Source organism: Lampetra fluviatilis, chromosome 42 (genome assembly GCF_964198595.1).
Source record: "Lampetra fluviatilis chromosome 42, kcLamFluv1.1, whole genome shotgun sequence".
NCBI lineage: Eukaryota > Metazoa > Chordata > Hyperoartia > Petromyzontiformes > Petromyzontidae > Lampetra > Lampetra fluviatilis.
This window is the reverse complement of record NC_136316.1, coordinates 3,783,353-3,797,157: the sequence shown is the minus strand read 5'-3', so window position 1 is coordinate 3,797,157 and position 13,805 is coordinate 3,783,353. Positions and strand designations below refer to the sequence as shown.

The 13,805-nt window shown below is 54.2% G+C and overlaps 1 protein-coding gene across 1 annotated transcript in view; it reads left to right on the top strand.

Moving 5' to 3' along the window:
* LOC144946726 (cadherin-7-like) overlaps window positions 1-13,805 on the top strand; it is an 88,480-nt gene that overhangs the window by 40,333 nt on the left and 34,342 nt on the right. The window contains 2 exon segments of the mRNA XM_078875855.1: window positions 499-666; window positions 12,060-12,247. Of these exon segments, the coding sequence (XP_078731981.1) occupies window positions 499-666; window positions 12,060-12,247 (356 nt within the window).

Here is a 13,805-nt window from a genome sequence, read left to right as displayed (position 1 = left end):
GATGACGATGGCACCGATGATGATGACGATGGCACTGATGATGATGACGATGGCACTGATGATGATGACGATGGCACTGATGATGATAACGATGGCACCGATGATGATGACGATGGCACTGATGATGATGACGATGGCACCGATGATGATGACGATGGCACCGATGATGATGACGATGGCACTGATGATGATGACGTTGGCACTGATGATGATGACGATGAGAGAGTAACGCTGGTGACGATGGCACCGATGATGACGACGATGGCACCGATGATGATGACGATGACACCGATGATGACGACGATGGCACCGATGATGATGACGATGGCACTGATGATGACGACGATGGCACCGATGATGATGACGATGGCACCGATGATGACGACGATGGCACCGATGATGATGACGATGGCACTGATGATGACGACGATGGCACTGATGATGATGACGATGGCACTGATGATGACGACGATGGCACCACTGCTCACGCTGCCGCAGGAGAGATCCGCACGGCGCACTCCAACCTGGACCGGGAGGCGCGCAGCTTGTTCCGCGTGGTGATCGAGGGCAAGGACATGGCGGGCCAGAAGGGTGGCCTCACGGGCACCGCCACCGTCACCATCACCCTGGAGGACGTCAACGACAACGCGCCTCTCTTCCCACAGGGTGACGAGAGGCGGGGGAGGGGGGCTGGGGGGGGGGGGAGATGCGGGGGAGATGCGAGGGAAATACGGAGGGGGGGTATAGGGGGGGTATGGAGGGGATATGGAGGAGATACGGGGGAGCTATGGGGAAACGGAGCGGGTGGGGAAGACGCGGGAGAGGCATGGGGGAGATACGGGGGGAGATACGGGGGGAGATACGGGGGGAGATACGGGGGGAGATATGGGGGAAGATAGGGGGGAGATGGGGGGGAGTTGCGGTGGCGATATAGGTGAGACGCGGGGGAGACGCGTGGGAGGCACGGGGGAGGCACGGGGGGGGGAGACGTGGTGAGAAATATGATTGGCTGAACACCCCCAGACGATTCCTAATACATAAATATACAAATGTTATATTTGTTTCCCACCCCCCCCCCCCCCCCCCCCCGTGATGGCCATTCCCACGTGTGCTCTCTTATTTGCCGGTATCAAAGGGCAAACTTTTAAAATACAAGAATCATTGACCACAGCGACTGTGCGGCTATGATGGGCGTTTCTGCCAATATTTGGAATCTGAATTCTCGCGCTATTGACCCGAATCCTGGGCCGGCAGTGACCCAGGCAGCAGCAGCTCAAATAACGCACCAGATGAGTGGGTGGGGGGCCGAGGGGGGGGGGTGGAGGGGGGAGGAGGGGGGAGAGAGCTTGTGTACGTGTGTCTGTGGAGGCAGAGCACTTCATAGGTGCTCGCTGACAGCACTTGCCCCGACAGTCCGTGAAGGCTGTGCGTGGGATCTTTGTCTTTGTGGAGGGAGCGAAGGATGCATGAAGGGAGGGATGCAAGGAGGGAGAGTGGTGGATGGAGAGAGTGGTGCAGAGAGGGAGGGATGGATGGATGCAGGAAGGGAGTTGTGTGTATATGCAACGTAGAAGGGCAGAGATTGTGTTCGTGAATGAAGGGAGGGAGGGAGGGCGGAATCATTTAAAAGAGCGAGGAAGGGAGTGAGGGTTTAAAGGGCAGGCAGGGATGGATGACGACGGGGAGAGGAGGGAGGGAGGGAGGGAGTAGGGTGGGGGAGGGATTGGTGTGGTGTGCGATGAGAGACCGGGAGTGAGGGAGGCGGGGAGACGGAGGAGAGAAGTGTGCGAGAGGCGAGGGAGATCGGGGAGAGAGAGGAGGCGGAGGAAAGAGAGAGAGAGAGAGGGGAGATGGAGGAGTCAGAGGCGAGGGAGTTGGAGGAGAACAAGAGAGCGAGAGTGGGGGTGGTTGGCGGGGAGATGAGGGAGCTGGAGATGGACGGAGGAGGGAGAGGGGGTAGGGAGTTGGAGGGGAGGGGAGGGGCCGATGCTGGAGGGAGATGTCGTAGTGGTGGGGAGTGGAGGGACACGCGTTCCCGCTACGGGTGCGGCGTTGCTTGATATTTTACTCGCAGCGTTTACCAATTACTCTTCGGAGGAGGGAGAGGCGGGGGGGCGTGGGGGAGGAGGATGGGGTGGAGAGGATGGGGTGGAGAGGAGGAGGATGGAGGACGAGCGAGGTTGTGATGGCAGTGATGTTGATGATGATGGTGCTGTCGGTAGCGTGAGATGTACGTTCGCAGAGCCCTCCCCTTAAGGGTGCGGTGAGTCGGGGCGACCGCCCGGGGCCCCGCGCTTTGATGGGCGGGGAGGGGGGTAGGCGTTGCAGGGTGTAAACACTTCACCGTCACGGTATCATCAGATGTAATACTTTCCCTGTTTAGTCTGACGGCGCTGGGGGGAGGAGGGGGGAGGGGTGGAGGGGGTGGGGGCCACACTGTGGAAATTCCCCCAGGCACCCCCCCACACCGCCCACTCGTATATGGGCGCCTCTGGCAATGGGATGAGCAACGTTGACGCTGCGAGGGGGACCCACGTGGGCGAGTGGTTTGAGCTTTCGAGCGCAGAGATGCACGAAAACGCCCACGCATCACCCTTAGGCGTCGTCACTCCACCGCTGGATGACGTCGAGCCCGCTGGATTTGCGGGGGGCGAGGGGAGGGGTTTTCGTTATTGTACATACTTCACCACGATGGTCGGCGTGGAGGGGGGGGTGTGGGTGGGTTTTTGCGCACCGGCTTTTTGGAGCGCCGCGCTAACGGTCAAGGAGGGGCGCTGTTAAATTTCTCCGCACGGAGAAATAACCCCGTATTCTTGTACAAGGGAAATTGAGTTTTCAGGTCCATACGGCGTACAGCGGTGTCAAGACCGGCAAACGCATTTTTTGTTTATTAGTTTGTGTTTCCCCCTTGTGATGGGACTTTGTAGGATGAACGTTGAAGTGTATAAAGGGCACCCGGTGACCAATAAGGTCTGATTTGGTCGGTAATAAGGTAGGGCACTGATAAGGGCTTCGCAGGTTTGCTTTTACTCATCCTCAACGCTGTTTTCAAGAGGGTTCTGTATCGGGATATTGGGTCAAAATGATTCGTTTCAAAGTCTACCCCTTACAGCGAGCCCGAAACCCGAACCCATCGCCATAACCCTAGACCCAGCACTAACTGTGCTCACATTCTCTGGTCCGTGTGGCCTGTCTGTGTGTGGGTTGTGTGTGGGTTGTGTGTGTGTGGGTTGTGTGTGGGTTGTGTGTGGGTTGTGTGTGTGTGGGTTGTGTGTGTGTGTTGGCTGTGTGTGGGTTGTGTGTGTGTGGGTTGTGTGTGTGTGTGGGTTGTGTGTGTGTGGTTTGTGTGTGTGTGTGTTGTGTGTGTGTGTTGGTTGTGTGTGGGTAGTGTGTGGGTTGTGTGTGCGGGTTGTGTGTGTGGGTAGTGTGTGGGTTGTGTGTGGGTGGTGTGTGTGTGGGTTGTGTGTGTGTGTTGGTTGTGTGTGGGTTGTGTGTGTGTGGGTTGTGTGTGTGGGTTGTGTGTGTGGGTAGTGTGTGGGTAGTGTGTGGGTTGTGTGTGTGTGAGTTGTGTGTGTGTGTGTTGGTTGTGTGTGGGTTGTGTGTATGTGTGTGTGTGGATTGTGTGTGTGTTGGTTGTGTGTGGGTAGTGTGGGGGTTGTGTGTGTGGGTTGTGTGTGTGTGTGGGTTGTGTGTGTGGGTTGTGTGTGTGGGTCGTGTGTGTGGGTTGTGTGTGTGGGTTGTGTGTTGTGGGTTGTGTGTGTGGGTTGTGTGTGTGTGGGTTGTGTGTGTGCGTTGCTACATTTGTTCAATCTCAGAGCCGCTCCACACTCCGTGGGTTAACACTCTGCGTGTGATTTTCGCTCACAGCTCATTCGGGACACGCGCTGCACCTGATATCTCGCTCACCACTATCACCACCTCCACCATCACCACCATCACCGCCTCAACCATCATCTCCCCCATCACCACCTCTGCCATCACCGCCACAATCACTATCACAACTGCCACCAATCACCACCACCGTCATGACCATAGCCATCGGCATCATTATCGACTATCACCCACCACCTCTCCTATCCCGCACACCACCACCAATGCCATTACCACCACCACTATTTCTACCATCATCATCTCCAATACCCATCACCTCCGCCATATCCTCCACACCACCACCACCACCGCCATCTCCGCTATTCAACATAACCACCACCACATACACCAAGATCGCAACCCTCTTTCATCCACGCACCACCACCATCACCTCTCCTATCATCCCCACCACCACCACCACCGAATTCCCCCCCCCCAAAAAAAAGCCACGCGGACGGGTGATTCAATGCGCCGGTCCGGTCTCTAGGCAACACGAGCGAAGAGGAGGAGGAGGAGGCAGCGAGTGAGCCGGAGGGAGGGAGGGAGGTGATGACAAACAGAGATTTATTTGTGCGACTTGTGATGAGGTGTGCGCGTGTGTGCGGCATCAGTAATAGGGGGGGGGGGGGGGGGGGAATTCCTATCGGGAGGGAGGCCCCTGACTATGGTGATGAAGGTGGTGGTGGTGGTAATGATGATGACGTTGCTCCGACATCGAATCGCCTTGTTGGGTGAGCGTGCGTGCGTGACGGAGTGGGGAGCCGTAGTGGTAACGGTTAGCGCGCCGCTTGACAGAACCCACGTCCCGAGTTCGATTCCCGCTCAAGGACAAACATCGGTGGAGGATATCTGATACCGGTCCTGGGCCTCCCCTAGGACGACTCAGCCTACGATGAGTACTTGGCGCGGTGTGTAAACATCGCCACTCTGGGTAAACAAAGGCTGTCAGGCATGGTTCTGGCCCACCAACCCCCTCGTGTGCCATAGGTGCTCGCTAACAGCACGTGCCCCAACAGTCTGTCAAGGCTAGACGTGGGTGGGGGGGCATCTTTGCCTTGTGTGTGCGTGCGAGTTTGTGTTGCGTGCGTGAGCGTGCGATGGAGTGCGAGCGGTGATGCGGGCCGACTCGAGATTCCAGCGATGAGTCTCATTCGCAAGAGTGACCTGGGTTTGTGTTGTGTGCACGTGAGTAAGTGGGGAGCGGGAGTGTAGTGGTTAGCGCACTGCACCGCGAACCTGGCGAGCCGAGTTCGATTACCCGCACACGGCCACCAACTCACGTGACGAATATCTGAACCGGTTCTTAGGTTTTTTCGATAAAGTCACGTAGGTAAAAAATAAAAATTAATTAAAGTAAAATAAAATAAAAAAATAAAATAAAAATCACGACGTTTCGGAGGCAACACAAGCTTCCGTCTTGTGTGTTGCCTCCGAAACGTCGTGATTTTTATTTTCTTTTTTCTTTTATTTTACTTTTATTAATTTAAATGTTTTACCTACGTGACTTTACCGAAAAAACCTAAGAATATGAATCCTTGCAGTCACGAAAGCTTCAAATCTAGAATCTGAACCGGTGTTGGGCATCCCCCTAGATCGACTCGGCCTTAAGCAAGTACCCGGTGCAACAATGTGAACATCGTCACTTACGGCGAAAGACAAAGGTGGCCAGGCGCGTTTCTGGCCACCGACCTCCCCCCACCCCAACTCGCGCACCATTTCGGCCTTCATCAGCGCTGCTAGCTGCCAGGACTTGCCCCTGACAGTCTGTTCAAAGGCTACGTGGGTGATCTTTGCCTTTGCGCGTCAGTGTTTTCGCCGCGTGCGTCCGGGTGCACGCATGCATCACCAGGGTCGGCCATTTCCACCCACCCTGCCCTAATTGCGCGCTAATTACCGGGTAATTAGAAGCAGGGAGGACGAAGGGGGAGGGGTGTCTAACACATTTTGCGGGTCGCAGAGATGCTCATGCGCTTTGCGGGGGGGCCGGGTACTCTAGATGTAGATGACTCCAATCCCCATCCCCTCCCCTCTCACGTTCTCCTCCCCAGAGAGAGCAGCAGCAGTAGTAGCATCATCAGCAGCAGCCCACGCTGCTGTACGCTGTGGATAGGCTCACGGGCCGGAAATGCTTGCAGGCAATTATTGGTTGAATCACAGGCGCAGCGCAGTGGCTAAGTATTTGCCATTGGTAACGAGCGCTCACATATCTCTATGAGGGTGAATGGAGGTCTCTGTAACTCACATGTCTCTATGAGAGTGAGTGGAGGTCTCTGTAGCTCACAGGTCTCTATGAGAGTGAGTGGAGGTCTCTGTGGCTCACAGGCCTCTATGAGAGTGAGTGGAGGTCTCTGTAGCTCACATGTCTCTATGAGGGTGAGTGGAGGTCTCTGTAGCTCACATGTCTCTATGAGAGTTAGTGGAGGTCTCTGTAGCTCAAAGGTCTCTATGAGGGTGGGTGGTGGTCTCCATAGCTCACAGATCTCTATGAGAGTGAGTGGAGCTCGCTTGTGACTATCACCTGAAGCAAGGCCGTAATTATAATATATTTTGGAGGGGACACATCCCTTCCAATATTCAAATATGCTCAAAATGTCCCCCCCCCCCAATATATTGCTATAAAATAGATTAATGTTTATATGATTGTGGTTATGGTTGTACTTTATTAATCACTAATCTCTGCCATTACATACAATGAAACAAGAAAAGGTTTAAAAAAGACAAAAACGGAGCAATGTAATACAATAACACTATTAGACATTATTTAAAAAAAAAAGTTAATCCTATGTGTTAGTGATTTTTTGTTATATGTTGGGCAGGAAATGAGTTTTCAAATTTAGATTTTTTTTTTCTGGGGGGTCGACCCCCAGACCCCCTGGAAGATTTGGTCCCCCCCCCCAATGTTGACTCCATGGCTACGCCTTGACCTGAAGTCATTGTGCGACTGCCCTTTACCTATCACGTAAAAAAACATACCGCTCGGGTGCAGGTGAACGAGTAAGCGATACCTCTCTCTGTTTCTCTCTCGCACTCTCTCATTCTCTCTCTCTCTCTCTTTCTAACTCTCTCTCTCGCTCTGCGATCCCTCCAAAACCCCCCTCCTTTGTTAACCGGTGCCGGGGTCTTGCCGTCAGATTTATGAGTTGGCGCGGAATCGTATGATGAATAGGAAATCAAATAATTATAAGCTCTCTCTCTCTGTGCGTGTCTCTCGCCGATGATGGATCGGACTAATCTTTCTGCGTCCACGCTGCTCGATATATCGGCGCCCGGATCGCAAAGGGCACGCACAGCCTCGGCAGCTGGAGAACACGGGGAGAGGAGAGGGGAGAGAATGCGGGAGATGAGAGAGAGGAGGTCGGAGGTGGGAGAGGTGGGAGAAATGGGATAGGGGAGAGAGACTGATAGGGAGAGGTGGGATAAATGGGCGATAGCAGGAGTGGAGATAGTTGGGAGATAGGAGAGGAGAGGGGGGTGATGAGAGGAGATATGGAAGAGGTGGAAGGGACAATGGGAGAGAGGAGAGGAGTTTGGATGTATGGGGGATGTGAGAGAGTTGGCATAGGGGACATATGGGAAATATTGCAGAGATGGGAGAGAGGAGGAATGATAGGAGAGAGGATGAGAGTGGAGAGATGCGAGCGGAGATATAAGAGAGTGGAGGATTTGAGAGAGATAGAGGAAAAAGGAGGTGTTGGAAAGAGGGAAGATCTTGGAGAGAGGCGAGGAGGAGAAGAGTAATGGGAGGGGGTTAGTGTGGAGGAGGCGTGGGGGGGGGGGGCTCTTGGATAGGAGGATGATGGAGGGGGGGGCCGTTGTGCTGAGCGCTGAAATCGGTTCGGTACGAGGAGCGGACGACTCATCGTGGGAGTGGCGGGTGATGGGTGACCCCTCGCGGGCCACGTGCGTGATCCACCACCCAGCATCCACCGCCGCCCATCGCACGGCGAGCTCGCAACCTCGGGGAGACAAAGGTGGCCGGCGCGCCTTATTCGCACCACTCTGGTGGCGATGGCGTTGACGGTGGCGATGGTGATGGTGGCGATGGTGATGGTGGCGATGGTAACTCTTCACAGCACACAGAGAGGCAATGCATGACCCAACCGGTCTGACACCTCTCTCTATGTATTGTGATGTAGGCCCCTTGCCTGGAAATGTCGCCTCCATTTATTATTAATTTAAATCTAATTCATTATTAACTTTAAGGTCTCACACACACACACGGAGTTATTTTTGTTAATTGTGCTCATGCACCGCTGCAAGCGTAGTCGCATTATCAAGTAATGTCTTTAACATTATACCCTTTAATGGGGCAAGTGCTGTTAGCGAGGACCTAATAAGGACGGCACGGGTCGCCTTTGTCTCCCCAGTGCTGATGCTTAATACACACCGCACCAGGTTATCATTTTAGGCTGAGTTGACCTAGGGGAGGCTCAGGACGGGTGCAAATATTTACCACTGTTTATTGGTCGTGAGTGGGAATCGAACTTGGGTCACCGGGTTCATATCGCAGTGCGCTAGCCACGACGTGAACAAATACACCAACAAACCTGCAGTGTCGTCATCACGGTAGCTTGTGCCAGGCTAGGTGCACCTTGAGGTCGTCACGTGAAGTGTCGAAGCCTCGGTGCTGACAGGGGATCACGCCACAGACCCAGCAGGTGCCGTGGGTTGACTGCCCGAGATGACTGACAGATGCACCACCTGTGCTCCCTACTGTGCCAGGCTAGGTTCAGGAGGTCTCGGAACAGATGCCGTGGGTTGACTCACTGAGATGACTGGCAGACGGACCTCCCCCCCCACCGCACTGTGCCACCTCGTTGCGTTTTATCCGCCCGGTTCTCCGCTCGTTGTTGTGAGCGTCACTCCCTCTGCCCGCTCCGCCGCCGCCGTTTCAGGCGGGCAGCTGCCTACGACTGCATCCCATTTCCCAGCCCGCCTCTACGTGCACCTAGCCTGGCACTGCCCACTAGCGCCTTTGAACGAGCCTCCCGTGGAGGAGACTCGTGAAGGGCACGCGCAGAGCCACTCGTGCACCGCGAGCTGTAAAGTCTGAATGCAGCAGGCGACAGAACAATGCGAGTATCTTAATGCGCACAGTCTTCTCGTATCCCCCACCCCCCACTCCATTAGCCCCCCCTCCCACCTCGCTCAGCACGGCCTCCTGCACAACGGAGCAATTAAAAATCTTCGCACGATCCTCACATCTCGGTGAAGTGAACGCGGGACGCTGGACGCTGTGTCGCCAGACGTCTTGGGGAACCAAACGTCCCGGCGCTCCGAGGAGCCGTCGCGACGAGTTTGGATTTTGATGCCGGTTTTTGATCCTGGAGTTTTTAATTGCTGGGGTCTTGATTCCGTGTTTTGATCCTCGGCTTTGACTCCAGGTAACGATTCCGGATTTTTTTTATTTTCTAATTTAATCCCGGGTTTTGATTCCGGTTTTTTTTCTTCTTCTAATTTAATCCCGGGTTTTGATTCCAGATTTTTTTCAGGGGTTTGAATTCCGTGTTTGGATCCTCGGTTTTCACTCCAGGTAACGATTCCGGATTTTTTATTCCCTTTTTTAATCACCAGTTTAGATTACGGTTTTTTTTGCGGGCTTTTTGATCCCGGGTGACGATTCCGCGTTTTTGATTCCGGCTTTTGATCCCGGGTTTGTTTTATTCTGGATTTTGATTCTACTGCAAACAGAAGGGCCGCCACGTAGCGATGAGCACTGGAGAGCAACCCTCCTTGAAGGGAACGTCTTGGAAGACGTGGGAGTTACCCACACCTTACCCCAGCACACACGAACCTCCGACTTACTGTGCTATATACACTATTTTTTAATGGAAAAATAATGGATAATACACTGTAACATGATAACAAATGTCATGTTAATAGCTTCAAAAAGTCCAAGAGTTTCCACGTGTTCGCCATCGTTGTCAACGCGTGCCTGGAATCATCTCCAGGCGGTCTCCAGAGCCCGGAGGGCACGTTTCTTGTGGTCTTGTTGGAAATTTCTCAGAAGTGTTAAAAACATGTTTTGAAGCACCCTGTATATAACCCATTTACACCGATGGTGCGAGCCAGATGCAGTAGTGGGTTAGAGAAAGATACAAAACAAAAAACGTAGCCTCACATTTTCATCAAGTCCAGTTCCCTGACCATCACAGCTCAAGCGAATGCCCTCAGGGCATCGCAAGATCGTGAGAGACGGTGCTTATTTGCCGGGAGCCTCCATCCAGCGGTGAATCGATTGCTGCTTGCTGCTGCTGACGATGATGCTGATGATGATTGTGGTGGGAACATGCAATTGTAGCTTTTGATGCAATTTAGAGCTCCAGTGTCTATCCACTGCTGGATGAAACGATGGATTAAGTTTATTCAACCTCAGCCCCTCCCCCCTCGCCAGCCCAGCCGCCTCTGTCCACTCAGCGGTAGAAATGGGTCCAGCATCGGCAGTTCGGCGATGGGGCAGATGGCGTCTGGTGGGGTGAAGTGTGGGTACTCTGAAATCTTCCGCGACGACTGTAGTCGTAGTGGAATGTGGTTCGGCTAAATACCAGCTGCATCGCACGCGCGCGTGTGTAGTTTGTGGATTTTAGCAATGGGAAGAAAGATTATAGCCCTGAGAAAAACCATGCAGAACTGGGGGGGGGGGGGGAGGATACAACACTTCACACTGAGACAAAGACCCCCCCCCTCCCCCGTGTAGCCGTAACAGATTGTTGGGGCAAGTGCTGTTAGCGAGCACCACGCACTCACACGCTCACTCACAATCTTGCAGAGCAGGGGGAGAACATACAAAGGTCCCCCGTATAGCCATGACAAACTGTTGGGGCAAGTGCTGTTAGTGAGCCCCTATGAAGGCCAGAACAGCAAACGAGGGGTGGGTGGCCAAAACCACGCCTGGCCGCCTTTCTCTTCCCAGCGGCAATGGTAACACACCGCACCGGGTACTCATTTAAGTCTCAGCCGATCTAGGGGAGGCCCAGGACCGGTTCAGATATTCATCACTGGTGTTAGTGGCCGTGAGCGGGAATCGAACCCGGGTTCACCAGGCTCGTAGCGTAGCGCGCTACGAGCCTGTGCCACCGCTCAAAAGAACCAGCAACCTCTTGTGAACGGTCCGAACGCGTTTTATTTTTTTCGTTTTCAACAAAGCACTCCGCTACGTCGAAACTCTTCGCTCCGCTCCCAATTCATTCCTTTCGACGCCGATTCCCCATTCAACAAAAGCGCCCGGCGGTGAAACGAATAACTTGGTGGTGGTGCTGCTGCTGATACTGCTGCATCTGGGCGGGCAGCGGTGCACAAAGTGCCGTCAGCGATTTGGTTTATTCCGTCGCAGCGGCGGTCGGTCACTCGTTGAAAGGCCCGGGAGGTCTCCTCTCTTTGTTCGTCGTTACTTTTGTCGTGCGATCGACTTTTCGATCCCATCTCCCAGTTGAAACTATGGGGGTTACGTTTCTTTCCGTGGGGAAGGGGGGGGGGTGGGGGGGGGCGCCACGGTGGCGAAATGTTAACCACCTCGCCTGGTATGGAGGAGGTCGTGGGTTCGATCCAGACACTGACGATGCCTGCTATATATTTGGAGTTTGCGTCTCTCTCTCATCATCATCACGGTGGCTAGGAGATGTTAACTTCCTCGCCTGGTATACCGGAGGTCGTGGGTTCGATCCCGACCCTGACGCCTGCTGCTGTATATTTGGAGTTTGCGTGTCTCTCTCTCTCTCTCCCCGTCATCCCGTTGATTTTCTCGGGGTCCTCGGTTTTTTCCCCTCCACATTTAGAATCAACATCACGCGTGCATAGTTATTTGGCTGCTATGAATCTCCACATGATGCTGCTAAGCCACTTTGTCGAACTATCATTTGCGATAGCGAGCTGGTAAAACAAAAAAACTAAAAAAAACTGTTTCAATAATATTCAAGAGCTGTCCAGCCAGCGTGGACAAGTAGCCTCAAGAGCTGCCTCCTTGGCGGGAGGGCCTTCCACCAGCAGCAAGCAATTGCAGGGCTGCACCTGTATCCTCGGCCCGAGGGGTAGAGCTTTAATATTTGACGGGTTAAAGGGTTGGGCTTAAGGGTGGGGGGTAAGGGGCGACATGTGGAAAGGGGCTATATCGAGACTCGCGTTGTGCTCCCCCAAAATTACAATAATATTTATTTACAAATTGTCCCTCCCCCACCCCCCCACCCACCCAGGCACATACCGTGCATCGGTGAGCGAAGCGGCGGTGCCGGGCATGACGGTGGGGCGAGTGCGGGCACAGGACGCGGATGAGGGCGACAACGCGAGGGTGGACTACCGCATCGTGGCCGGGGACAGGGCCGGGGCCTTCTCCATCGCCACCGACCCCTCCACGCAGGATGGGGTCGTGACCCTCGCTCAGGTGAGAGGCAGGGGGGGGGGCGGTGATGATGACGCGGGGGTAATGATGCGGTGTGGTGATGATGATGTGGGGTGATGATGCGGTGTGGGGGGAGGGGGGGTGCTGATGGTGGTGATGGTGAAGGGGCGTGAGAGTGAATGGAGGTGGCGTCGGTAACCGGATCCATTCGAGCTGTCAGAGGTCTGTTGGCTACATCGGGTTGTAGGTCGACGCTGAGGTTTACCGTCGGTGAAAGTTGAAAGTTGCAGGCAACCCAGTAGAAGCGTCCTTCGTAACGGGCCCCACGACATCGGCATCACACCTCCGATTAGCATGGTTGGTTACATACGGTTGCGAAAGAAGTTTGTGTAACATACATGTTACGTGTATGTTGAGCTTCGTACGTAGCCAACCGGTGTTAATCCGTGCTAATCAGAGGCGTGGCATCAATCCCCCTACCCACGTGACCGGGAGTAACCCCCTCCCCCCCGCGCCGTGTGACAACCCGCGATTTGGTAGCTGCAGGTTAGGAGACAGGGACGAGGGGAGGTAGGAGGGCACGACTGGGAGAGGGGAGAGGGGCCATGGGGATGAGAGGGGGACGTCGGAGGAGTGACGGGATGAGGAGCGAGCTGCGGGTGAAGGAGGAGAGAGCTGTGGGTGAAGGAGGAGAGAGCTGTGGATGAAGGAGGAGAGAGCTGTGGATGAAGGAGGAGAGAGCTGTGGATGAAGGAGGAGAGAGCTGTGGATGAAGGAGGGAGCTGTGGGTGAAATAAAGGGACTTTAACCCACACTTTGGTGAGGAGAGTTTCCACTCGACCTGGAGTCAAATTGCACAATGCAATTTCATATTATGCTGTATTACACCAATGCTGATTATACTGCTGCTGATGATGAAGATGCTGCTGCTGTTTCATCGGCTGCCACAGATGATGGTGCTGATGATAATGGTGACGATGTTGAGACTTTGCTTGTGATGGTGCCCTGGGGATACGATATTCCCACTTCGATAGGACAAAAGAAAATCCAACTCCCCACCATCGCTCGCCTCTCCGAGACATCATTCCTGCCGCTAATTAACTCGCGAGCCAAAGATGCCGACCTCGCTAATTGCCAATTAAGACTTCCGAGCACCACACACGCGTGCACACACACGCACATGCACAGACACACACACATGCGTACGAACACAGACAAAAAACAAAGATCCCCTTAAAGCCTTAACAGACTGTGGGGGGCAAGTGCTGATAGCGAGCACCTATGAAGGCCGGTGTGGCATACGATGGGGTGAGTAGCTAGCACCACGCCCGGCCGCTTTTGTATCCCGAGTGGCGATGTCTACACACCGCACCAGCTACTAATTCGAGGCTGATTCGACTTAGGGTAGGCCCCAGAACCGATTCAGATAATCGTCACTGGTACTGGCCGTGAGCGGGAACCGAACTCAGGTCTGTAGTGCAGCGCGCTAACCGCTACACCACCGCTCCACGCATAGGCACACACACACAATACGCACATACACACACACGCACGCAGGCTCTTCAAAGGCGGCACAGAGTACATGACACGCACTGAGGTT